At 40.3% G+C, this 24,322-nt stretch overlaps 2 protein-coding genes across 4 annotated transcripts; both read left to right on the top strand.

The window, feature by feature from the left end:
* On the top strand, positions 1–6,327 carry ube2na (ubiquitin-conjugating enzyme E2Na). The gene is made up of 4 exons (XM_039808783.1): positions 1–133; positions 4,456–4,702; positions 5,080–5,220; positions 5,911–6,327. Exons 1-4 carry the CDS (start codon positions 104–106, stop codon positions 5,955–5,957), a joined length of 465 nt encoding a protein of 154 aa, XP_039664717.1. The 5' UTR covers positions 1–103; the 3' UTR covers positions 5,958–6,327.
* Positions 6,328–9,338: 3,011 nt separating this feature from the next.
* Positions 9,339–24,229, top strand: nudt4a (nudix (nucleoside diphosphate linked moiety X)-type motif 4a). 3 transcript variants are annotated; one of them, XM_039808781.1, is made up of 5 exons: positions 9,342–9,931; positions 16,754–16,864; positions 19,697–19,741; positions 20,058–20,145; positions 22,576–24,229. In XM_039808781.1, the coding sequence occupies exons 1-5, from the start codon at positions 9,833–9,835 to the stop codon at positions 22,800–22,802; spliced, it is 570 nt and encodes a 189-aa protein (XP_039664715.1). In that variant the 5' UTR covers positions 9,342–9,832; the 3' UTR covers positions 22,803–24,229. The 3 variants fall into 3 exon arrangements, with proteins under 3 accessions (XP_039664716.1, XP_039664715.1, XP_039664714.1); XM_039808780.1 differs by lacking the exon at positions 9,342–9,931 and adding an exon at positions 16,226–16,348; XM_039808782.1 differs by lacking the exon at positions 16,754–16,864 and having other exon boundaries at positions 9,339–9,931.
* The last annotated feature ends 93 nt before the right edge of the window (positions 24,230–24,322 follow it).

The following is a 24,322-nucleotide window of genomic DNA, read 5'->3' as shown; positions in this document are numbered from 1 at the left end:
TGTCCAGCCATTGCTATGACGCAGAGAACCCGGAAGACGTGTGTTTGCTGTCAATGCCAACGACAGAGAGGAGGCGCAGCTGAAACCCCGCATTTAAGACAAGATGGCAGGACTGCCCCGTAGGATCCTTAAGGTAATTATTTCGCACTTTAAGCAGCAGCATGTGTCACTTTTCTACCATGGCCACAATTGTACTTAAACAGTCTAAAGTCCCAGTGCTCTGCTCATTACCAGTTATGTGTGCTAACGTTAGCATCCAGCTCGCTAGCGCTAGTTTGCTAATTAACTTCCGTTTCATTCTTACACCGAGACACGGTGGGTTAAAAATACATCCACCCTTCGTGAAAATGGCAGATTAATGTACAGTGTGACGGGCTGATCTTTTCTAAATATACTTTACAAGGACAAGTGTTCTCCAGTTGCTACTGATCAAAGTGTTGTGCTGGCTAACTATGCTAACCTTGGCTAGTTTGTTAGCTTAATTTGTGTTTGGACGATAATAAAAAGAAAAACAGGAACAAGCTAAAGCTAGCCTGGTAGCCGGATACTCCCAGTATTTATAATTTCATTTAAGCATACATGAATTTAGCTAATATTGGATGTTTGCCTCTTGTAGCCGTTTCTTTTGACAGCGTTTCGCCTTTTCATTTAGCTAAGTTAGTGAAGTTCTTAAGTGTGCCATTAGCCAACTAGGAGTTAAACGTTAGTAGTTACGTTACCATATCTTAGTCGTACATGTGGTAACCTAACAAAGCGATATGGGTCAACAGTTTGCGCCTGTGATCAGAAATAACTTCCACTGCAGACCTCTCACTGACTAAATTGGGCAGCATCAGAAAGTGATGTGCGCCATCTAACCACTAGTAAAATGTTTGCTCAGCATATATTTAAAGATGCTAATTAGCTAGTTAGCTACATCCCCAGCCTTAATCAATATTATACAGTGTCGCTTGACAACTGCCTTCTATTTCCTGCACCTCCTAAATGCAAACCCATAATTACAGTACCAGAACTGGCTAATGTCATGACAGCCATTGTATTCAGCGAAAATGTGTGTTCACAAGTAAGGTAAAAAACAGTAGTTGCATTTTATCTCTACCTATTGTGACATTTTAGTGGACACACAGGATTTGAGAGGAGCTCTGATTACTTGGCAAACTGCTTGTCTGTGTTCTTTATCTTATGTGATCAGAAGTTATGTTTTCAGTTAGGTTTGCACTTAATGTTTTCATTATTTATTAATATGAATTAAATTATTAATTATTTGGACTATAAAATGTAAAAAAATTAAATAAAAAAAACTTCCCAGATACCAGGTTAATGTGTTGATACTGCTTCCACTGTCTGGCCAGCAGCCACAGATCCCCAAATATGTCATTTATAATCTTATGAAACACAAAAGCTGACAGTCTTCTATTTGTAAACCCACTATTTGGGGGCCATCCACACGGAAACGCTTTTTGGTGTAAACGCACACGTTTTGCATCGTTTTGGCCGATCGTCCAAACGAATCCTGTAAACGCACTGCCTGAAGACGCACTTTTTTGAAACCTGGTTCCAGGGTGAAAAAATTTTAAAAAATGGTGCCCTTGCGTCTTGGTTTGGACGGTGAAGCCGCATACTTTCGTATCGATGATGTCATCGCCACACCCCTCGACCTCTAGTCTTCCGACCTCTTATCCCGCGACGATGTCTCATGACAACAACAATGGCGGACTACGTGCTTGTGTTCCTGCTGGAGAAGATATTGAGCCTATAGAGAGCCAAAGTCACGCCCCTTCCCGTGGACCTCATGGGACCTTAATTCGGAAAAAATATGAACGGTAGTGAAGTGTTTTCAGCAGATAAGCAAAAGAACAAGCGAGATCCACTGCTCATCTAAGTATCGTTACATCCCCGGTACGATACACACAGACATCATAGCTTCAGCGAGACGTCATCCATGCGACATTGAAGTGTGACAGTCTTTCTAATGATGTATTTTCAGTCTTATACTATAATAGTTTAACTATAAACTGTGACTTTCTTCAGTTGAAAAATTATCTTTTAAATCATATTTGTAATCCATGGCTCAATTCAAACAGGATCAAAAAAATAATAATTATCTCTCCATTGACTCTCGTTCATATTTTTTTGAAAGATAGGTCCCATTGGCTGGAAGTAGAAGGGCGTGACTTCAGCTCTCTATTAGGGTTACTAGGCAAGGGGGTAAGCTTCGCTTCAGAACTCGAACCTCCTATGGCGCCATTTTGATGCTACAAAGCGATCACCTCCCGTTAGCATTCCATTGACTGCCATTTATTTTGACGTCACTCGAAGATGGTTTTGGTACGAGTGGACGTGGCCTTATTAGTTGATTCTTAATTTAGTTTTTTTGATTGACAAGCCTTACAGATGACACTTACTCTTTCCTTTGGGGAACCGTTAAAGTGCCCTTGCTGTAAGTTTATCATTGCTTTTGTGCATATTCACTGAAATGACATCTTATGATTAGTAAAGGAGTGGTGCTTAGCCTGTATTGAGTTTATAGAGAGTATTATCAGAACATGAATAGTGTCTAAGGTAGGACTGCACAATTAATCGAAATTTGATCAAAATCGCAATATGGCCTACTGCAATTTTGAAATCGCAGGAGGTAAAATGTGCCAAAATACCATTTTGAATTAAATATTGTTGTGCTGCACAGATGTCCTGGCCTACACATCATATTCTACAGACTTAAGAAAACGTCTTTGTTTGATACAGATCCTGACAAAAAAATCACGCAGTAGGCCTCATCATTTTAACGTTTTTCAATAAAAATGAGAATAATTATGTAAAAATGATCATTCCCTCTAATATCATAAATCATATCGTAATTGCAATATCTGTCAAAACAATCGCAATTTGATATTTTTTCAAAAATCGTTCAGCCCTGGTCTAATACAAGGTTGCACAGGTGGGTGAGTAAGCAGACTGGGGACTAGTGTTTGTGGGAAAAGGTGGAAGGGCTGGGAACAGTACTTAGCAGACCGAGCCCTTGAGCCATCAGAGCGTGTGACTGGGACTGGGTGCCCCTCTCCCGTCTGTGTTTTCACTGTGTGGTTTTGTCTGTGGGTTATCGGAAACATTTCAGGAATCTCACTCTCAGTTGCATTCAGGAAAAGAACGCCCAAAACAAGAGTGCCGGCTGTTGGCAAACTTTATTTGATGCTATTTTTTTTAAATCCATAGTTGTTATTTATTTATTGTTCTGTTGTTATGAGAGCGATGCATCTATTGCACAATGCTGCATTTCAAACACGCACAAGGGGATACTTGGTTTTTAGATTGGGACATGAAAGGCCCTCATAGACCAGGATAATTGTAGTATCAGCACTACAGTTTGGATAATGGTGAATGTACAGTGAAGAAGGGTAGAGAACACTGCAGTTCATCATTTATACTGACAACGTGCATGTGCATACTAGCAAGCTTGAATGTAGTTTTCTTGTTAGAGACCTCTTATCAGGTGCGTCACTCTCATGCTGCCTCGTGCATACCACAAGAGATGTTCCTCTTTAACAGTAAAGATGTGTTTCTGTAGGTGACGTGGCTATCACTATGAGTTGGGAGAAGCCTTGCTGCAGTGGCTGATGGGTATGAAAGTAACGGTCTCCTGGGGCGCGGAGGCTGAGTCAGTGTCACCTCTAAAAGACAGTTACAAAGTGCACAGAGAGTCTTCAGCATTGAGCCACCACTGCAGTCAAAGCCCCCCCCCTCCCCTCTGTGTTAAAGGATAAAAGCCAAGCAGACTACAGTCCGCCTCCTGCCTAACATCTCTTTTGTGAAAATATGTAATAGTGACACAACTTTTTGGCAGCTCTCAGGTGTGGCCTATGGCTTTTATAAGTCTTTTGAATGAATAATGTTGAATTAATAACAAGTTTTACTAATATCAAATAAAAATTTCTAAAGGATGTTTCACTTAATAAGAGATGCATATATGGTTTAGATTCAGTGATGTGTAGTTTCCAGTTAGTTAAACTGTAGGCCTAATGCTTGATACATGTGTAGCCTAGATCTCTATAAATCCCAGCTTTATTTGTTGCGTCATAATTTAGTACTAAGGCTTGCACTGTTTCCAAGTGTCTGCAGTCACTGAAGGATATGACCGTCAAATACTTCAACCCAGATTCAAAGTGTATACATTTGGTCCCCCTTATTGATTGGCTTGAGGGGTATGACATATGCTCTATGCTATCCAACTATTTTCAAGTCTGTTCACCTACCTGAACACTAGTAGTTACATCCCTACTGAAATACAGAGTTCAAAAGCATTCCTCAAACACATATCTCCCCCTGAAAAGCCTTATTATGGTAGTGACGGTGCACTTTGCAGCGCAAAAGTGAAAGCACTTTGTGGCAATGACTTGAAATATGGTGACGCCACCATAAAGTTTTTCTTCTTCTTTTTTTTATCTTTTTCTGTACCAGGAAACTCAACGTTTGATTGCAGAGCCTGTCCCAGGCATCGAGGCAGAGCCAGACGAAGGCAACGCCCGCTACTTTCATGTGATCATTTGTGGACCTCAGGACTCACCTTTTGAGGGGGGCACGTTTAAACTCGAGCTCTTTTTACCAGAGGAATATCCCATGGCTGCTCCGAAAGTGCGCTTCATGACCAAAATATATCATCCCAATGTAGACAAGTTGGGGAGAATATGTCTAGACATTTTGAAAGGTAAGTCAATTCTTTGTAATGTCACAGTTTATGCTTGGCCAGCTATGTGGGATATACATGGTGCTTTACCTTAAAGGGCACGTTTTCAACTGACAAAAAATGTCTTTTCCCCTGTTCTGTTTTTGGTCTGTTGAGTCAGGCTTGTTACTGTAGGAAAGTCTGTATGTATTCTGTCCTCTAATGTTTGGCCTGTGAATGAATTGAGGGATTTGCCAATTTCATCTTGCTCAAAAGATCAAAGGCCTCTTACGTTACACTTGTGGCCCCTAACTGGAGCTTTGTGCCACTACTGCAGCTTAAAACACTCTATTGTCCCTCTGCTTTTCTTGGTCTCAATTTTATTGTCTTATTAATCCCTCTGTTCTTCATTTTGTCAGATAAATGGTCACCAGCCCTGCAGATTCGCACAGTGCTGCTGTCAATCCAGGCGTTACTAAGTGCACCCAACCCTGATGATCCCCTTGCAAATGACGTTGCAGAGAAGTGGAAGTCCAATGAAGTTGAAGCCATAGAAACAGGTGAGAGGTTCAACAGAGGGTTTATTACACTTTCCATCCAGCTCTTGCCTAGTTCTCCCTTTCCCCATCGTCATTTGGATTATAGGAATATCCAGCATAAATACATTCACAGGAGCAAAACAAAACACTAAATACGATTTACTTTGCTTTTTAAGGCAGGTTTTTGTGTCTGGTATCGTATTACTAAAAAAAAAAAAAACTATCTTAGTGAGAATTATTTATATCCTATCCTTATTGTATACTGTATTTCTCAGTTACTGAAATGTGGTGAAACTCCAACACTGTGTAATGATCACTAACAATGTACTCAAAACATTGTTTTCATTTTAAAAACTTTTAGAAGATAAAAATGTCCCACCAACTTCTGTCCTAACTGTTGACTGGATACAGTGGCATAAGATGAGGAGTTGTCTGTGGTTATTGCAGTAAAGGCAATAATAAAACCTAATTTAATCTGCAAGCAGCAATAAGGCAACTTCATTTGTGTCTCCCAATTTTATCATGAAGTGGAAAAAAATATAATTTAGAATTGCTAGCATTTTGGTGCGTGGGATTCATTATGATAAACTTGTCTTAATGCAAGCCTTGAAAAAAAAAAAAAAAAAATTAAATAAAAAACATGGCCATGTTGGTGAATAATTTGACGTAACTCGTGTTCATATTCGGTTGTTGTTTTGTTTAACTTTGCAGCCAGGTCATGGACCAGGCTTTATGCTGGAAGCAGAAATGAAGTGTGAAGCAGCTCAACAAGTGGAAATCAAGTGCGATTCCTTATGCTCTGCCAAGACATCTTCCTACTTCATTTACATTTAAAGGACACCATCTTGAAAATATATATATATATATATATATATTATATTATAAAATAAACATGAATATATAATGGTAAAGGAAAAAAAACAACTGCTGACAATTGGTGATTTAAATGCGCACTAGTAATGAAATGACTCGTCTTGTCCTTACTCACTGTTGAAATGCATGGGCAGAGGTTTTAGATCTACTCACCTGGCTTTCTTTGTCCATTGATTTTGGGAAGCTTTTCCCAACTGCTGCTTTAAACGAGCACATTTAAGGGGGAGGTGGGCGTGTCCTACGTCCCACATTTTTTTGGGAATTTGGGGCCCCCTGGAGCCTGACTAGATGCGGTCAATATTGTATACTTTTCACATTTCTTTTAACTTTGTTTTCTCGTGTTGCTGTTTTTGTTTATTAAAAAAAAGAAGAAAAAAAAGCAGCTAACTACTACTAGCCCACTGTATTTAGACACTCACTTGGAGGCCGACCAACCAGAGTTTCATGCTGCGTAGATGGCCCAGCAGGACGCATAGTATATCGTACCCCTGCTTCTTCTTTAAGTCATATCTGGCTGCATTCAATACAAAATAATATGACTAAAAACAAACTGAGCCTGTCACATTAACTTTTTCAACCACTCTCTCACTGTAGGCTTGTGGATGGCCTGGGAGAGTGTGGAGGGTAGGGTGGACGTTGTGGACCTTTCCTTAGTTTTAGCACACGTTTTAATATATCCAGTCTTTTATATGTGAATCTTTCTTGCTATTGCCATACTAACTACCTTGCTTTTCCCCCCATATGTCATCACAGTTTAATGCTACTGTAGCAAGACTCAGTGGTTCACTTATTCCAATGGCATTTATTTCACAACGCAGTGGTTACATTCAAGCTGTCAGTTGTTTGATGACGAGAGCGGTGGCGGATAGGGTGGGGTGGGGTACTGAGGGACTGATGTGTATGAGAGGAGACGCTGAGTTGGTATGGGATTAAACTCTAAAAGGTCACTGAAGGCTTTGACTCTCAACTGTCGTGATTGGTCTTTGGCTGAAAAGTCAGTATTCAATTCACTGTTTGTAAATTCATTATTTCTCTTAATCTGGGGAGGAAATGCTTTCCTACTCTCAGAATGCTATGAAACAGTCCACCTGCATACCTTTATGTTCTGTAAATAAAATCTGTTGATTAATAAATAAATGGTTGCCTGGGTGTAATTCTTGATTTGACACATGCATGTCACTTATTTTGCCTGATTAGGGGGGTTGGGGTGTGTCAGGTCAAACCTTTAGCAATTATTAATACATGGATTTTGTTACATCATAGCCATCATAGCTCAACTTCAGCTTGAGGTCTAATCAGCCACGATAAGTGAAGTGAACACCTGTGTGGGTGTGCAGGACTTTCTAAGTTCATCGTATGTTTCGTTTAAATTTTAAGAAACAAGTAAATATGTTTTATATATGTAGTAGACTTAAAAGTACAATATCTCCCTCTGAAATATTGTGAAATAGGAGTATAAAGTTGGTAAATTGTAATACTCAAAGACAGTTCAAGTACCTCAACATTTTACGGTCATGGAATACAGTACTAGTGTTACTTTCAGCCACTAAGAAAGGCTGTAACTTCACCAAAAATTCTTTATTTTTAGACCGTGTACATGCAGGTTCTAAAAACAAGAAATGACAAATTAAGTATAACTAATATTACTATCTGTTAATAACTAGCTAATACCATTCAGGACAATTTATGCAGCTTATTGTCTTGTTAAATTTGTACTAAACATAAATTGACCTGCTTTCCATGAAACCGGTAACACGTGGCAGTATTTTAATAACATACCTCTGGTAATTCTAACTATTTAGCTAAAATCCCATTTTTATTTAATCAGCAGTTGTTCCCTCCCTCCTTTCCAGTGGACCATTACTTCATCAGTGTGTGAAGGTTGAGATGGCCCAGTCTGAACTGAACCTGCTGGGTACTAGAAGTGTTCCCTGGTCTTTTCCAACAGTTCTTTATACAGATGATGATATTTTATACAGTGTTGCAAATCGAACCAAAGTCATACAGTTCTCTAAACTTGGTGCCTAATACCCTCACACAGTTATCAACCCGAGCTGTATGTCCTCTCCAGCCACATGGATCTGTTCCAGTCAGATTACGTTCAAAGTCTTCAGAGAGAAAATTGTAGCCTGCATGCTCCCATGCCCCTGACATTTTAATAAGTATCTCTACAAAGCGAGCATGGTATGGTTAATCTTAATGTGAGCCATCGTGCTGCTTTGAGTGTGGGCTTTAGTATATTTTTTTTCCTATTTTTTTTTTTTAACTAAAGCCCTCTCTTATTTTAAAAGCACGTTCTTATTTGGTTTCTACCAGATATCAGTGTCCTAAAGTTCTGAATGTCAACCACGTCTTGGTTGTGGATAGCCTTGAAAAGTCTACAATGAAAATACACGTCCAGCTAATCGGACATTGTCACTTTTAAACACCTCGAAACATGTCACCCCATGGATGTATTAAGAGAACGGTTCACCCTTGAACACATCCTGTTGCTTAAAGACAGCCCACGTCCACTAGAGGGAAGCCCCGAGCTTTGTAACTAACATGTATACCTGTGTATACTCAGCAGCAATACATACAAGAAGCACACTGCTGTAAATAACCGCTACCAGACCAGACTGCTGCACTAAACTGAACGTTTCAGCGTTGTGGATATAGGTTTGTTAATGCTTGACCTTAAAACTGCAGGGAACGTCCCCTTCACTTACTGTGGGAGGTTTGGTAATCATGATAATCCAAATGCGATTGGTAAAGTTTTTTTTTAGCGCATGAAATTAATCTTTGGCTGCCAAGATATGAGTTAAGGCAGCAGGTCATTTCTGGTATAAAAGTAAACAGTAAATGTTGAGGCACGGTTTATTTGGGCTATTTATGTTTTTATGTAGGCCTATTTGTTTATTTTGGGTAGGCCTATTTTGTTTTTGTTTCTGTAAATGTGGGAATGTGGAAAGGAATAATCTCCTACCTATAGCCTATATATAACAGGAGATAAAAGTTTTGGGGAAAATTAAGACGTTGTTAAAAGTATGGGATGGAAATAATGTTTAAAAACTCATAATAAAACTGATAAAAAAAAAATTTGAAAGTATAATTCATGAAATAAAACTCTCTTATCACAAACTGTTTGTTTTAAATGGTCTCCAAATGTGTTCGTATCTCATACGAAAAGACACTCAAATTATCTTCAAAGTAGGTCTATCTCAGTTTAGGGATTTAAGATCTCAAGAGCGGCACTTGAAAGCAGCATTCGTAATTCTGAGAAAAGCATCACTCACGCACGCGACGTTTTTCGTGAAATCTCACGCCGCGTGAAGCTGGCAGCTGTAGACATATTGATCCATGTGTGGCTTATTAATCGCCTTGTTAATGATGAACAAGAAAGTGAGTGTAACGTGGGAGCGGACAGGTAGCTTGTTGCGCAGCTCTCAGGTCAGCTGGTAGCAGCTCACCGACCACAGATGGGAGCGACTTTGTTGAATCATGCGTGTTGACAGCGGCACTAAACCACCATGGGAGGTACAATATACGACCAGAAGCAGTCTGACATTGTCCAGGAATGTATGAACCGTGTACACACTTTGTAACTGGGACTATCTGAAGAACCTTAAAGTTGGGCAGTATTTCGGGATAAACGCCACTTCTGCTCTTCCACTCTCCCGTCCCGGGACAGCCGAAGCCACTTTACTCAGCGTCTGGTTGAATCCAGAATTTCGCTATTCCTGACATTGTCTTTCGGGCGCTCGACGATTTAGAGACATAAATGATGAAGTTTAAGCCCAACCAGACCAGGACGTACGACGGCGAAGGGTTCAAGAAAAGGGCGGCGTGTTTGTGTTTTAAAAACGAGAAGGAGGACGAGGTAAGAGGTGCCCGTCGACGGCTAAAGTTTGAACTCTGTCTGTCTATGATCCAGTACCCTGCTCTATCTCTGTGTACACTGGACACTAACAGACATGCCATACCGAGTTTCAGTTTAATATTGTGTGTGAGGTGCCTTCCCATGTATTTAATTGAGGTGTTGGGCAGAGGTGAACATAACTTGGCTAAAATTCAAAATACTTGACCTATCAAACAGAAAGCTGGCACTCACTGTAACCAGCACTCAGCAGGAGACCATCCTTTTCATTTCCTTTCCAGGAGGAAATCCATATAACTCATAATTCATAAAGACAGGCATCCTTGTTGTGTCCTGGCAGTGCAAACTGTGCTGGCCGAGGTATTGCCACTGACAGTCCTGCACCCTCAGTAATTTATTTGTTTATATTCGTTAAACCGTTAAATGTATTTCATAGGTCTAATATTGCATGTGAGTATGAACTTTAGTGTCACCTGGGTATAATGCACCTCAGCCTTTTAATACCATCTACCATTATAAAACATTGCATCTAGCCTACATGTCTGCACATAGGTGGCATCTGTTTTCTAACTAAACTGGAATCAGCTGATGTGGTTATTGTACAGGGTAATTTAATTATCAACGTATGTCACTGTGATCACTAATCCTTTGCTGAGGCACCAGGCAACTCACTCACTCTGTTGCTGCTGCATTTCTTACAATATCCAATGGGCAACCATGAAACTGAACACAATCACAAAACTGTATTATGATGTCCATTAAGTGCTGCAACATCTGTCTCATCCATTCCTATTTAGTCTGTATTAAACTATGTGTCATACAGCAAAATTAGCATAGGCAGCAGGACTTGTCCTCCGTCAAGTAGAGGGTTGCTATAGTTGAACATCAAATGTGACATGTTAATAATAATACAAATACCAATCTCAAATGCATCCTGCCACCTAAAGGGTTGTGTAGCTGATGAGGAATTTTACAGTATATGCACACTGACATTACAAATGACCATGTTTGAATATGTCTTCCATTAGACTCATTCTGCAGCTAACACAAACTCCTAAAATAAGCATGTAAAGAGTGTAAGCACATTTCCAGAATCTTTATTTTCATTTGAGGCTACCAACGTTTTTTTTTTGTTTGTTTTTTTGGTAGTAATTAATGGAAGTTATTAAGTATTCAAGTTATGCACTGGGGGCAGCGGTTGTCCGAGATCACAACGTGTCTGCCTAGTGACAGCAGCCCATCTCAGGACCACATTTGATAGGGGGAGTGGGGTCGTAAGGGGCTGGTTGAGTGTTACACTGTGTGCTAAACACCAAGTGACCTATCAGCTGCGATTTATAGAAACAAGGTACAGGCACAGATTTGCTTTCCTGCTCCCACCCTCCTCTTCCCCATCACTCTTCTCTCTCTCTCTCTCTCTCTCTCTCTCTCTCTCTCTCTCTCTCTCTCTCTCTCTCTCTCCTGCTCGAGTGCTGACATATGCTAAAAGTCACTTTGAATATTGTTGATTGCACTGGAGGATGATGAAATGGTCTCCCATCACATGCCATGCTGATCTCGTCCTTTATTCTCACTGTCTGTGCTTTGATTGCATATGTCACACTTCATGTGGTAAACTATCCATCCAGTCTGCATGCCTGGTTTACAGTCACTTCCTCTACATGTCAGCTGGAGTCCAGGAGGACAGGAAAAAGTCTGCCGGAAGAACACTAGACAGCATAACTTCATTTTGTTTGTACTCAAAAAAATAATGCACCTTCAATTCATCTTCAAATCAAGGGAAAATAACAAGTCTAGTAGAAAATGATTATCAAATTTAGGATTTTGGTTGGGCAGTATGGTTGAAATCAGTGTATCCTTAATATTGACAAGATATATCAAAATACATCACAAATGTGGTTAAAATAACATACAAAATAGACTGTTTTATGCATTACACGTTTATCTGAGGATAATATCTGTCAACAGTATCTTAGCTGTATTATGATCGGATGTTGATCCCCTTTAAAGCTGATGTGGATGTGCGTGAAGGCACTCCTGACTGAGCTCTCACTGAGGTGTGTGATGCCTGTTGGGGTCATTAACCTCCTTTGCTAAGCTCTTTGTTGTCATACAGAAAAGCGACTGCTGATCCAGTGGTTTTTGAAAAGCCTTTTGGCTGCGAGTGTGTGTGTTTGTGAGTAGTTGCGTACGTGGAAGTGCCTACGTGCTTCACGTGGCGTTTGTGTAAAATTGGGCATGCATGTGTGTGTTGTGTGGATTTGGCGCAGAGACTCAAATGAAACTCTGCTCTCATCCCCTGCCGCTATTATTTACCACCACATCATCAGTCGTCAGGAGCAAACTCTTCACACCACATGAATGCCACATAGAGTTTAACACAAAGTGATAGACCGATTAATTGGGCTGATTATTGCCATTTTAAGATAATAGGCGTTGGCCCATGCCTGGGCTCACGAGGCTGATTAACAGAAAACGTAGTGGCTTACTTACAGGGATCGAAAAACTATTGTATGGGGGTCCCCAGCCCCCACTCCTAGGCCCGACGAACAAAAAATGTATCAATTTGTCATTTGGGATGCTTTTGGCATGGTAAGCAAGTGTAAGTGTGAAGCCTGTAAGGGGCCGTCCACATGACAACAGAAAGTTTTGACATTTTTCCTTTGCGTTTTCAAAACTATGCTGCGAGTTTCAGCCTACAACTAAAAACAGACAATGCAGACAATAACAGTGTCAAATAAATGTTTATTTTAAGTTCAGCAATTTCGTCTCATTTATTATTATTATTATTATTATTATTATTATTATTATTATTATTATTATTATTATTATCATTATTAAATTGTAATTTATCAGATGAACAAAAAACACAATATCGGCATTTATATCGGCCATTGGCCGCCCTGCTCTCTAAATATCGGCATCGGCTATTGAAAAATACATATCGGTCGACCACTAGTAACTTTTGGACATTAAATACATTTAGATCAATTTGTAGCAATTTTACATGACTTTGACATTACAGGGTGTCATATTATTCTTTTTGGCTTTTTCCCTTTCCTTTATTGTGTCATGTATCTTTTTTTGTGCATGTCCTAGGTTTACAAAGTAAAAAAGCCCAAAGTCCACCCCACAGGGACTTACCATCTCCAACAGAAAACACTGTTCACAAACTGCTCTATTGTAGTCCAGCCTTTACTTCCCTGACGAACGTGTGTCACTTTGTAACACCTTATAATGCTCGCCTAGCTGCTAGCGTAGCACGCCCTCATACTCTGCTTCTGACTGGCTAGTAGTCCTTAGCTAGCTACTGCGCATTAGAGGGGTGATCGGGCCGGGGTTTTCTGTCCGAGCCCGGCCTGCGTCCGACAGAGCAGTAACCGAACCCAGCCCGAGCCCGACAGGCATTAAGATATTTATATCCAAGCCCGACCCGAGCCCGACACAGTTAAAATCAAATTCATTTTCTCATACTAATGACACATACACGTTTGTTTATGTGGAAAGCCCACTTTTATTAAGCAACTGTAGGAAGGCATTCGGAAATAAGGATCGACAGATGAGCGCATCAGCGCACAACAAGCGCACGTTAATAAGCTGTTTAATTTAAAATTTTCAATGTGTTAACCTCTCCTGATTTGCTTTGTTTCCGAGCGTGGTCAGAAAACCAGGGGAGACTCGTTACCTCCAGGGCTGTCAGGGTTAACATCCCGTTTCTGGTGAGCCAATGAATGAACTTGGCTTTCATTCTGGGGTTTATTTCGGACACCGCACACACTGTGTACAAAACTTAAACTTATTCCACCAACTCTGCTCCGGTCGCATCTACACGTCTGCTTCCTCTTTCTCTATCTCTCTTCTGCCCACTTTCCACACACACACACACACACACACACACACACACACACACACACACACACAACACACAAACACACAAACACACAAACACACGCACTGAGCTCTCTTAAAGGAGCTGCAGCACCATTTTACAACAAATGCCTTATCGCGCTGATGTGACCGAGCCCAACCTGAACATCATTTCTAAATATCTGTCCGAACCCGACCCGGCTCGTCGGGTCCCGTCGGGTCCCGTCGGGTCCCGTCGGGCTCTGGTCTGGTATCACCACTCTACTGCGCATGTGCGACTCCCAACAAAGATGGAACAGAAGTGAGATGCCTCACTCTGTAGCTAAAACAGAGAGCTCAACACACAAGGTGAAAAGACGAGCTGCAGCAATGTGCAGTACAACAAAAATATGGTGTTTTTTGAAAATTAAACCATGTATACCTATTCTGATATAACCTCTAAATACAATTATGAACCTGAAAATTAGCATAATATGGGCACTTTAAATCTACTTTGACTCAATGTTGTGGGACAATAAAACACGAAAACTTAATAAAAGAATGACTTTTATTGTCTTCTAGATTAGCTGAAAGAAATGTATTATGTAAAGTTCTGCTTCATTACTGATTCAAGTAAGACATCAAACTAGTAAGGTGGATTGGCAGGATGGCCTCAAGGGATGCATCATTCTGTTTCATCCTTTGGCGTCCATATTTTGCTCTACAAAGAGTAGGGTAGTGAACCAGTGAGTTAAAGATCTAACTCTGCAGGTTTTAGAGTGAGTAAATGGCTGTGGCAGACTACATGACCGCAAAATCACAAGTATTGACAGAGTTGCCTGTGTTAAGAATAAGTCGCGTGACTCTCTTAACACAGGCAACTCTGTCCACACGGTCTCCAGAGAGAGACACCCACATGCATTTAAGCATTTATGTCAATCGTCCAAAGCATCTAGATCATTAAACAGGAGCTCTTTGTGAGTTTTTAGTTGTAGTTCCATAGTGTGCTTTTTCATGATGAGGTTGCTGACTGAGGAATCTAACAGTGAGACTGTTTGTGGGTTTTATCTTACTCCTGACCTTTTTGTTACAGAATTGAATTACATGACAAGAAGTCACACAGCATGAAGTTTCACTCATCACTGTCATTTCTGTGCAATAGAGACCACCTTTGACGGCAGTGAAGTTGTTATCATTAGTGCTCTTCACAAATCTGCCATGCTTCCACTATCAGGTCTCCGGAGGAATGCAGACACATCTTAACGTAGGGAAACCTCTGCTGGGACAGTCGAAAGTTGTGGTCCCCTATAGTGTTTAACATGCCATGTGCTGATTTTTGGTGCTAGTTTTTAATCAGTCTTTGCTGTCAAGAGAGCCGTTACTGGGTTATCCAGTGCTGGAGAATGTAGTGGCCACACAAGTCCGAGAGGATTGTGAAGTGAACAGAATGTGGATTGGTGTGGTGCCAGATAGGGTTTAAGGCCAAGTGACTGCATCTCTAGAGGAGCACCGTGCTCAAAGAGGACCATACAGCATGTGTTTGAGGTCAGTTAAATATATTTATTGTATGGCTTTAGTCTGCTGATTTGTCATCTTTCTTTTTGATATTTAATAGCTACTCAAGCTTTTAATATTTTATTTTTGTGTGGTTTTAAAAACAATTTTTTTCTTTATTATTTTTTTAAACAAATGATGGCTGAAATGGGCCACTTGTTGGGAAGTTTCATAGAGGATTTTTATTTTATTTTCAACCAACGTGATATCATGACTTTTTTTTTTCCATGGTTTATTAAAGATTTTTTCCCATTTCAATTCAATTTTATTTATAGTATCAAATCATAACAAGAGTTATCTCAGGACACTTTACAGATGGAGTAGGTCTAGACCACACTCTATAATTTAAAAAGACCCAACAATTCCAGTAATTCCCCCAAGAGCAAGCATTTAGTGTGGCAAGCATTTAGTGTGGCGAGGAAAAACTCCCATTTAGGACCTCAGACAGACCCAGGCTCTTGGTAGGCGGTGTCTGACGGTGCCGGTTGGGGATGTGATGAACAGTGGCAATAATAGTCACAATAAAGATACTGGAAAAATGACCAGAAATAATAGTTGTAGTAGTTCCTGGCATAGCATGGCTACACAGTACATTACACATTGCAAGTCTAATATAAACACAATACAGGCACTATAAACCAACCTCTTCCCTTCCCCACCCGCCTCACTCCCCCCTCCCCTCCCCTCGCCTCCCCTCCGTTCGCATTTTGAGCTATCCGCGTGTATGTTTACGCCGAAGAACGGGACATTGCATTTGGAGCTATCTGTGTGTATCTCTATGCCAGAACGGGACGTTGCATTTGGAGCTATCTGCATGTATATCTACGCCAGAACGGCACGTTGCAGTTGGAGATACATACGCCACTTAATGAGATCAGTCTGTTTCAACTGTATTTAATGTTGAAGTTGTTGTTAATGGAAATATTTAACCATAAAATAACCGGTATTCCTTACAGGTGTTGCTTGTGTTGTGTCCCGCTGTGGTCACATCTCAGACTGCAAAACTCCCAGGCAGGAAAAGTGAGTTAGGCTTTAGTGTTGGGGAAATAATATCAAATAAAATGTAGCTTACCCACCGTAATATTCAGTCTAAAGTTGGCTGTTTTTCATGTGTATGTGTTTGTGCTTTTAATGCAGGAACATTATGCAACAGTTTACTCTCCTTCACTCAATTTAATTATGTGGTGTGACATGCTCAGCAGCCCAATCCACACTACGCTCGTATTGCATTAAGTAAATGAAGTGAATGACTGGCATGACATGCAAGGTGTTCGATACACATCCTGCTGAATGACTAGCACCACACTCAGCCGCCACCAGACACCTATCGTGGTGACGGACTCTAAACTTGGGCATGCTGTTGGCGTGTTTTTGGCACCCCGGACTCAGTGGCAGAGTCCTGACAAAGGCCTTTCTCCTTGGCAGGTGCTACTAGTGAGCAGCAGTCGTCATCCAGACCAATGGATTGTGCCAGGAGGAGGAATGGAGCCTGAGGAGGAGCCCTGTGGGGCCGCCGTCAGGGAGGTGTACGAAGAGGTGAGCTCACTCACTGAAAAAAATGGAAGAAAACATCATGCAGCTGTTCTTCTACATTTTGGGGTTGACACTACTTCGAAGCAGCCAGTAAAACCATTAAATGTCCATAGTGTTTTTGCATGTTTACCTACAGACTGCATACACTTGATGCTGCAGGCCATTTTCCAAAGCATACTATACATATGTATTTAGATGATTATCTTCCTCCCAGGGAGCCACTGCATCCATTTGTGCTAGCGTGAAAATGAAAATAATATGAAATTTGAAAATCAACTTGAATTGGAACTTGTTTGAGATTGCCAATTTATCATAGCTTTGTTTATTTTTAAGGGAGTCAAAGTTATAATGCTGCTGCATGATAATGCAGGTGAAAGTAGGACTTTTTTGTTGGTGAGCTCAACTGGTTGTGGGAATTTCCAACATGTGAGTAATGAGAGTCAGCTGATCAACAGCATTGCTTTTACACGCTATGTAAATGAAAGTAGAAGATAAACGGTAAGCAAATAAGGATATTGTGAACTAGGGCATTTCATGTGTTCAAAAGGTCTTTGGTGGGGAAGCCAACTCCCCAAGATTCAGATGTTGGAACTTTGCACAAGCATGTGAACGCATTAGTAAGAAACATTATTAAAACCCATACTCCGTGGCTGTCAATGTGATTAATAATCCAACTGAAACCTGGTATGACCCTAAAACCTTACATCACAAAAAATACATAATTGAGAGAAAGATTTATAATTATATTTGATTGATTTTGACAGACTAGTGGCACAGACAAATGATCATTATCATAAACATAAAGAGAGTATAGCAACAATTCTTGAAATGTATTGCTGTCACTGGTCGCAGTATGAGAGGCTCCCACTGTTCTATAAGCCAGATCCAGATGAGAGATGGAAATATTTGGCAATGCTACATAAATTGCCAGTTGATTGTTCTGTGGTTAAGTAAAGGGGGTTGCTGGTAGTTGGAGTGGAGTGAGCTGTGAGCCTCTGCCTTGGATAGTAGCGTGCTGACGGTTTTGAAGTATGACAGTGACATTTAGGGAGGGTTTCCAGTTACCCACATCCTGTGCCTCCCAGGCCAGACATGTACCTGAATATAGATGAGCTGCACACCAACTACAGTGGCAAGCTAACAATTAAAAACTGTGTGTCAAATTGTGTGTAAAAGTGATATCTTTTTTTGGAAAATCACTAAGACAATCACAGATGACATTTTGACAAAAGTGCTTGCAAATATACTGCAAAACAACCGTGATAAATCTTTCGTTGTTTGTTATCCCTCACTATAGACCATAGCTGTGTCCCACTTCTACACTACATACCAGTTCTAAGCAGGAGTATGTAATGTGTTTAAACTGGAAAAGCGGAAAAGTGACAGTATGCTCAAAAGTGAACAGCATGCATAATGCTTGATTTTTAAGTGTGTTGATGTAGACCATTTTACCACAAAGCTATGCACAAAGGAAATTTGGAGGAGCTGCTTGCAGCTGCACAACATTAAAATAAATTGCAGATTGTGGTTAAACTGCCTCAGAAAGATCTTGGAAAACATCAATCATAAGAAAGAAATTTTGCTTTATTTTGTAAAGTTTGAAGTATGTGGATGTCTTGAATATTTCCTGCGAAAACAATATAATACACTATAAAGACAAGTATAATAGTACATACTGTATACAATCAGTATGAAGTATGGAATTGTGACAGAGCAATTGTCTCTGTCTCTTGTGGTGTTCCAGACATCCTAACTGCTCTAACATGAGAGGCAAAGTCTGAAATATGCCACACAGCAAGGGCCAAACCAAGCCATGAGCTCCTGGAGTGCCTCTGTGGGCCTTCCAGCCAGCAACAGGGAGATTCTTATTTATTTTATTTGTAACAAAAAGTTGATTATTATTGCCACCGGTATCTGCTGACTTGGAACATGCTCCACAAGCTCCCTAGCTTCATTGACAAAAACTAGTTAGTATGGTGGTTCTTTTTCTGCTTGTAATAAAGGTTGGGATCAAAGCACTCTCTTCTTGTGACCTGTCATCTCAGGGTACAGTTTGTCTATAAGTTTGTGACTAGTTCAAATAAAGAGTTGACTTTGAATATTTGTCAGCACCCTGAAGAGGTCAAACCAGTATGCGATCAGTTTAGTATCCAATAGGATAATGAATCTTAATTTTCTAAAGCTGATTTCTTTTCTTATTTTTTTACCCCACTAATCATCTCCATTGACTTTGGAACTTCTGGTGGGTTTCCCGATCCCCAGGTTGGAACCCACTGCTCTAGGATACATGTGAGTTGTTGACGTTTTCACCGCTAAATTCAGTGGCCCTGGTCTTTTAAAAAACAAAAAAAGTATATTGGTCACAAGCTGTGCATAAGCAGAACCAGATCTTGACTCGTGCGCCATGCGTGTGTTAAGCCCCGCTGTGTCGTCATCCTGTCACTCAGACTAAGTTTAGGTCTACCTGGTCACCTCTGCTATGCTGCCTCACAAGCACGTGGCGATGCTGGGATGGTACCCGCTCGCGCCACAAGGTTCCATGCCCTAAATGAGACAAATGTGCAACTAAAGAATGTGCATACATACTGTATCTAAACAGAGACAAGCTGTTCCTAATACCAGGTCACATGTTCTCGCTGTGTAGCAGCTGTGTGAAAATATCGCACAGTGACAGCTTTGTTGGTACGAATTTACCAGTCCCTGTGAACATAAGTGAACAAATCTACTTAATGGGTTACATTTAATGTTCAGCACCGGCGAAATGCAACACTGTGTTGTCACTCAGATGTAAATGTATTGGATGACACTTGATTAGTTTTCTTCATGTGTGTTCAGGCCGGTGTGAAGGGGAAGCTTGGCAGACTACTCGGGATTTTTGAGGTAAGCGTCAAACTAATTTCTTCAAAGTCCTCGTGGGGCTTATAATACATGATATAATACCGATTAAAATCCTGCATCAACTCAGCTGGTTACCCTCCTATCATGCCTGGGATACATATGTAGGCAAGCATCCTGCTTTGCTAGTAGAAGTCCTCAGAGTTAGACAGATTAAGTGTTTCTGTTCATGTTGCATCTATGAAGAAACAGTACTGTGTTTACATAGTGTCTTTTATTGTATGTGAAAGCGTTGCTTGCATTGCATTGACACAGTTTATTGCAGTGATATAAAGTATTGTCTTTATTTAAACCTTTCCAGCAAAATAAAGACAGAAAGCACAGGACGTACGTCTACACCCTCATAGTGACGGAGACACTGGAAGACTGGGAGGATTCTGTTAACATTGGTATGCCTCTAAATTTAAGTCTCATTTTGTCATTGTATAACTGATTGTTTGCATAAATTACGCTGCAGTTATTTACCCACACACAGAAAAAAGCGGTTTGCAACGAATTAGTTTTGTTCCAGATTTTTTAAGATTATTTTTTGGGCTTTTTCCACCTTTATTCGACAGGACAGCTAGGTGAGAAAGGGGAGAGAGTGGGGCAAGACATGCAGGAAATTGTCACAGGTCGGATTCGAACCGTGGACCTCTGTGCAGAGGCATAAACCTCTAATTATATATGCGCCTGCTCTACCCACTGAGCCAACCCGGCCACTGTTCCAGGGGTTTATTGACACTAAATTAATTTGATTGAGGTTATCAAACCCATATATTTAGATTTTCGGGCAAATTAAAACATTTATGTGTAAATCATATCAATACACAGGTCGTACTATTTCTGTGCACAATCCTAATGGGATAAAGAAGTTATTCTGACACTCAATCAGTTCAGTTGATTTTGTTGTCTCTTTGATGGTAGAGGTGACGGTTGCGAAAGACTGTTGGGGCGTCCCTCCAGTCATCACTTTGTAAACTGAGGAACTAGGACAAATACTTATCAATAAAGTCAAACCACCCCGATCTACATTGTTTACAGTCCTAAAATACTGACTGAAAAAACACGTAGCAACAATTTGTCCTCCTAAATGAACTACCACTGCAAGTATGCTCCACAGCGTTGATATTTTGTCCCAAACGTCACCTCTCAAACATCAGGAGGTGTCATATTGGAGTTAATTTATTAGAGCTGTGATTAGTCATCGACAGAAAATTAATCTGCAACAATTTCAATTTCAGACATTTTATAGATCAAACATAATCAATAAAGAAAATAATCATTAGTTTCAGCCCTAAAACTAATATACCCCCCCCCCCTTATCTCTTCTGGTAATGTGGATCATGTATAAGCATGTGATCACAAATGATTTTGAATGGCTTTGGCATTTCAAATCTTACGCATCTCTTGAGACTTAGTAACTCGTTCACTGTTCCTAACTCGTCTGGAAAATAGTAATAATTTACTCCCTTTACCCACAGAAATAGAGTTCAGCCTGTTCACAAGGGGGAGGAATGTTTACTGTGCCCAGTTGTTTTCCAGTTATTAACACTCACCACAGCCCCCTCCTTACATGTCCTCTCTTGCCCTGCGCGGGCGCAGGGACTGAGCTGGTGTAGTTTACGTTCCCCCTCTGCTGAAAGGCCAGCGGTGGTGTACTTCAGGGTGTCAACATACAGTAAAGTAGGCGAACCCCTCCCCTCCCACACGGCCCTCCTATAATCACAGGCCACGGCAAAGTCCTTTACCAAAATGCAGTTTCGAATTGAATGGGAGTAGATGATGGGTTTGAAGTAATGTATTAATAACTCCCAGCTGACGGTTTATTGGACACACACATCGTTTTTATGGAAGGTGCTTTTTTAGGAAGGTCTGGTGACATAAGGGGCTTTATAAACACTAACTGAAGCAGGTAAGGAATGTCCATGTCCACTCTGACTTTAGTACTGCAACATGTGCTGAACAGTTTATCCTTGAGCTTGTTGTATAACACTGTGGTTTAGCAATTTATGGTTATTTTGCTTGTTGAGCAATTGTACTCACTGCTCAGTCAGACACACAGTAACACTGCTGAAGTTGTCATGGGCTGCAGAGCAGGGGCAGTTTCATCTTCGTTATAGGGCTGGGCGATATGGAGAAAATCAAATATCACAATATTTTTGACCAAATACCTCGATATCGATACTGCAACGATATTGTAGTGTTGACTATTGGTGCTTTGACAAAATAGTTACACAATGAGATTTTTGATAAATAATCATCAGTAATGTGGATATAATGACTAAGTGGGTAAAGACAAACAATAGAACAGTTACAACAGTCTGGTAAGTTCAGAAAATGACTTGTAACTTGTAATACAGCCCTTAAAACCAAGAAAAGACACCACTTATGCCATATTACGATATTACGATATCCAAAATCTAAGACAATATCTAGTCTCATATCACGATATCGATATAATATCGATATGTTGCCCAGCTCTACTTGGTTATCTATCATAATAACTAACGTATTCTACAAGTTGAGGGCAAAACAATAAATGAGGGGCAGTACAGATTATAGTTATCCATATATTATCATCTATTATTTATTCATCGTCTCGTTTAAAGGGTCAATATGCTTAAAACAATGCTTTTTCGATCATCGAAATATGGAACAGGGAAGGCTATATCCAACAATTTTTTTCCGAAGCCGACATTCTGGCAGACTCCGTACCACAAGGTCTCAGGTTCAATCCCAATGCTGGCCAACATTCAGTATAATCCAAGTGTCATTGAGCACAACACCAAACCTCTACCAGTTGATCAGTCCTTGTCCTCTCTTGAATGTTTTCACAGGAAGAAAGAGGAAGTGGTTCAAAGTTGACGAAGCCATCAGGGTGCTGCAGAGCCACAAGCCTGTTCATGCAGAGTACCTATGCAGGCTCACAAACACCTGTAACTCCGCCTGCAATCCTGTGTGTAGTCCAACTCACAGCAACGCCCCGAGCTCCCAAGTGATGCACAACAACACGCCTCACTATGTGTTTTGCTCCACACAGGGCTCAGATGTAGCCAACAGATAGGACAAGCAGCTCGACACCGGGATAAAAGAAAGACTTTTGCATTACTAACACAGCCTCTTAATATGTACAGCATGGACTTCCTTTAAGTTGATGTGAAACCCATTTTGAGGGAGTGCCAAAATGTTTTCCAAGTTTTTATATGTATATTTTTTAACAACCATTACCAGGTGATAGAGCAAATTGTGTCCCTTTTAAAGTGTTCAGCTTTAAATGGATTTTCTCAGTGTGCTGCTTTATGCAATGTAAAGGTTCTTTTTAGTCTTCAATGCAGAATATTTTACTAGCAGTGCACACAAGTGTTTGGGTGGTTTCCTCGGATGTGTTTGCTTTTAGAGCGAGTCATATCCCCACAATGACTCAGTGCCAAAAAATGCCCTCATTTACTACAATTCAGTTTTTTGTGTGAATTGTTTTGACACGTTTTGGGAGTAAAACATATGTCACCTCACTATAACATAACTTCTGAAGTATTTCACGAAAACAGAGCTGAGGGCAAAGTCTGTTTGATACAGGAGTGAACAACACTGCTCCTCCTGTAATTAACATCTTACAAGTACACCCAGTATCATCTCTAAGCACTATTAACAGAGTAACACTGTCATAAAGATTAGACAAATATCTGCAAACCAGCCATCATACTAAAATGGAGACCTAAACCGTTCTTACTCAAACATCCTTTTGTTGGTAAATAAGGTTAATGTTCTCATACTGACTGTTGCATTGAGCAAATTACAGCATATTGTTAGTTAGATAAATATCAGCTTTTTGTATAGTGGAACAGAACTGCAGTCAGCATCATCAAAACTCACAAATGTGCCAAAGAAAGACAGTATTCAACACTACAGACTGTATCATACAAGAAATAATACATAAACACTTATTATAAGTGCATTTGACAAATGTGAAGTCCTGTTTATGTCTGACAGGCCTTGGTTTTAGAGGAGAATCACAATGTGCTTTAGTCTGATTCACCAGCACAATAGTAAATTGGGTTTAGTTTCGAGACACTTTAAACCCAACAGCACTGACTGGAAGCAGTACAACACAGTTGAAACCATACCCTTATATTTCTCAGCTGTTGTTAGATTGAAACACAAGGATGTTGAGGAAGGAAACTTGCAATTGTTACAATTGAATGTACAGTACTTAATATGCATTGATTGAATTTATTTATTTAGGTTTCATAGGGAAATACTCCCTCCATGAACAGGAAACTATGACAGGAAGTCATGGTCAGTGTGCCAGGGAGTGCAAATTATGTGATAAATTCAGTTTATTGACTATTGGCTCTTGCACTTCGCAGCATATGGGGAAGATGATTGATAAACCCTTTTTTCTATTCTATTGTATGTGTGACTAAACTATTCTGCTGTGTACCATGATGTTGTACATAAAACTTTTAAATAAAAAAAAATGTTTATTGAACATCCTCATTGCCACATTGTTTCAATCAGTGCACTAGAATACGACAGCACGTTTTATAATCTTGAATATAGCCAGGCTGTGTCCTGTTGAACCAT

This window comes from Perca fluviatilis, chromosome 8 (genome assembly GCF_010015445.1).
Source record: "Perca fluviatilis chromosome 8, GENO_Pfluv_1.0, whole genome shotgun sequence".
Lineage (NCBI taxonomy): Eukaryota > Metazoa > Chordata > Actinopteri > Perciformes > Percidae > Perca > Perca fluviatilis.
The sequence above is the reverse complement of the archived record's forward strand: the minus strand, read 5'-3'. Positions and strand labels throughout refer to the sequence as shown.

Excerpts from the sequence above, each read along its gene's own strand:
- ube2na (XM_039808783.1), top strand. The coding sequence starts at position 104 with ATGGCAGGACTGCCCCGTAGGATCCTTAAG. Across the intron at positions 4,703-5,079 it reads ATGTCTAGACATTTTGAAAG|ATAAATGGTCACCAGCCCTG; the intron begins GTAAGTCAATTC and ends TCATTTTGTCAG. Across the intron at positions 5,221-5,910 it reads AGTTGAAGCCATAGAAACAG|CCAGGTCATGGACCAGGCTT; the intron begins GTGAGAGGTTCA and ends TTAACTTTGCAG.
- nudt4a (XM_039808780.1), top strand. The coding sequence starts at position 16,226 with ATGTTGAAGTTGTTGTTAATGGAAATATTTAACCATAAAATAACCGGT. Across the intron at positions 16,865-19,696 it reads TCAGGGAGGTGTACGAAGAG|GCCGGTGTGAAGGGGAAGCT; the intron begins GTGAGCTCACTC and ends ATGTGTGTTCAG. Across the intron at positions 20,146-22,575 it reads GGAGGATTCTGTTAACATTG|GAAGAAAGAGGAAGTGGTTC; the intron begins GTATGCCTCTAA and ends ATGTTTTCACAG.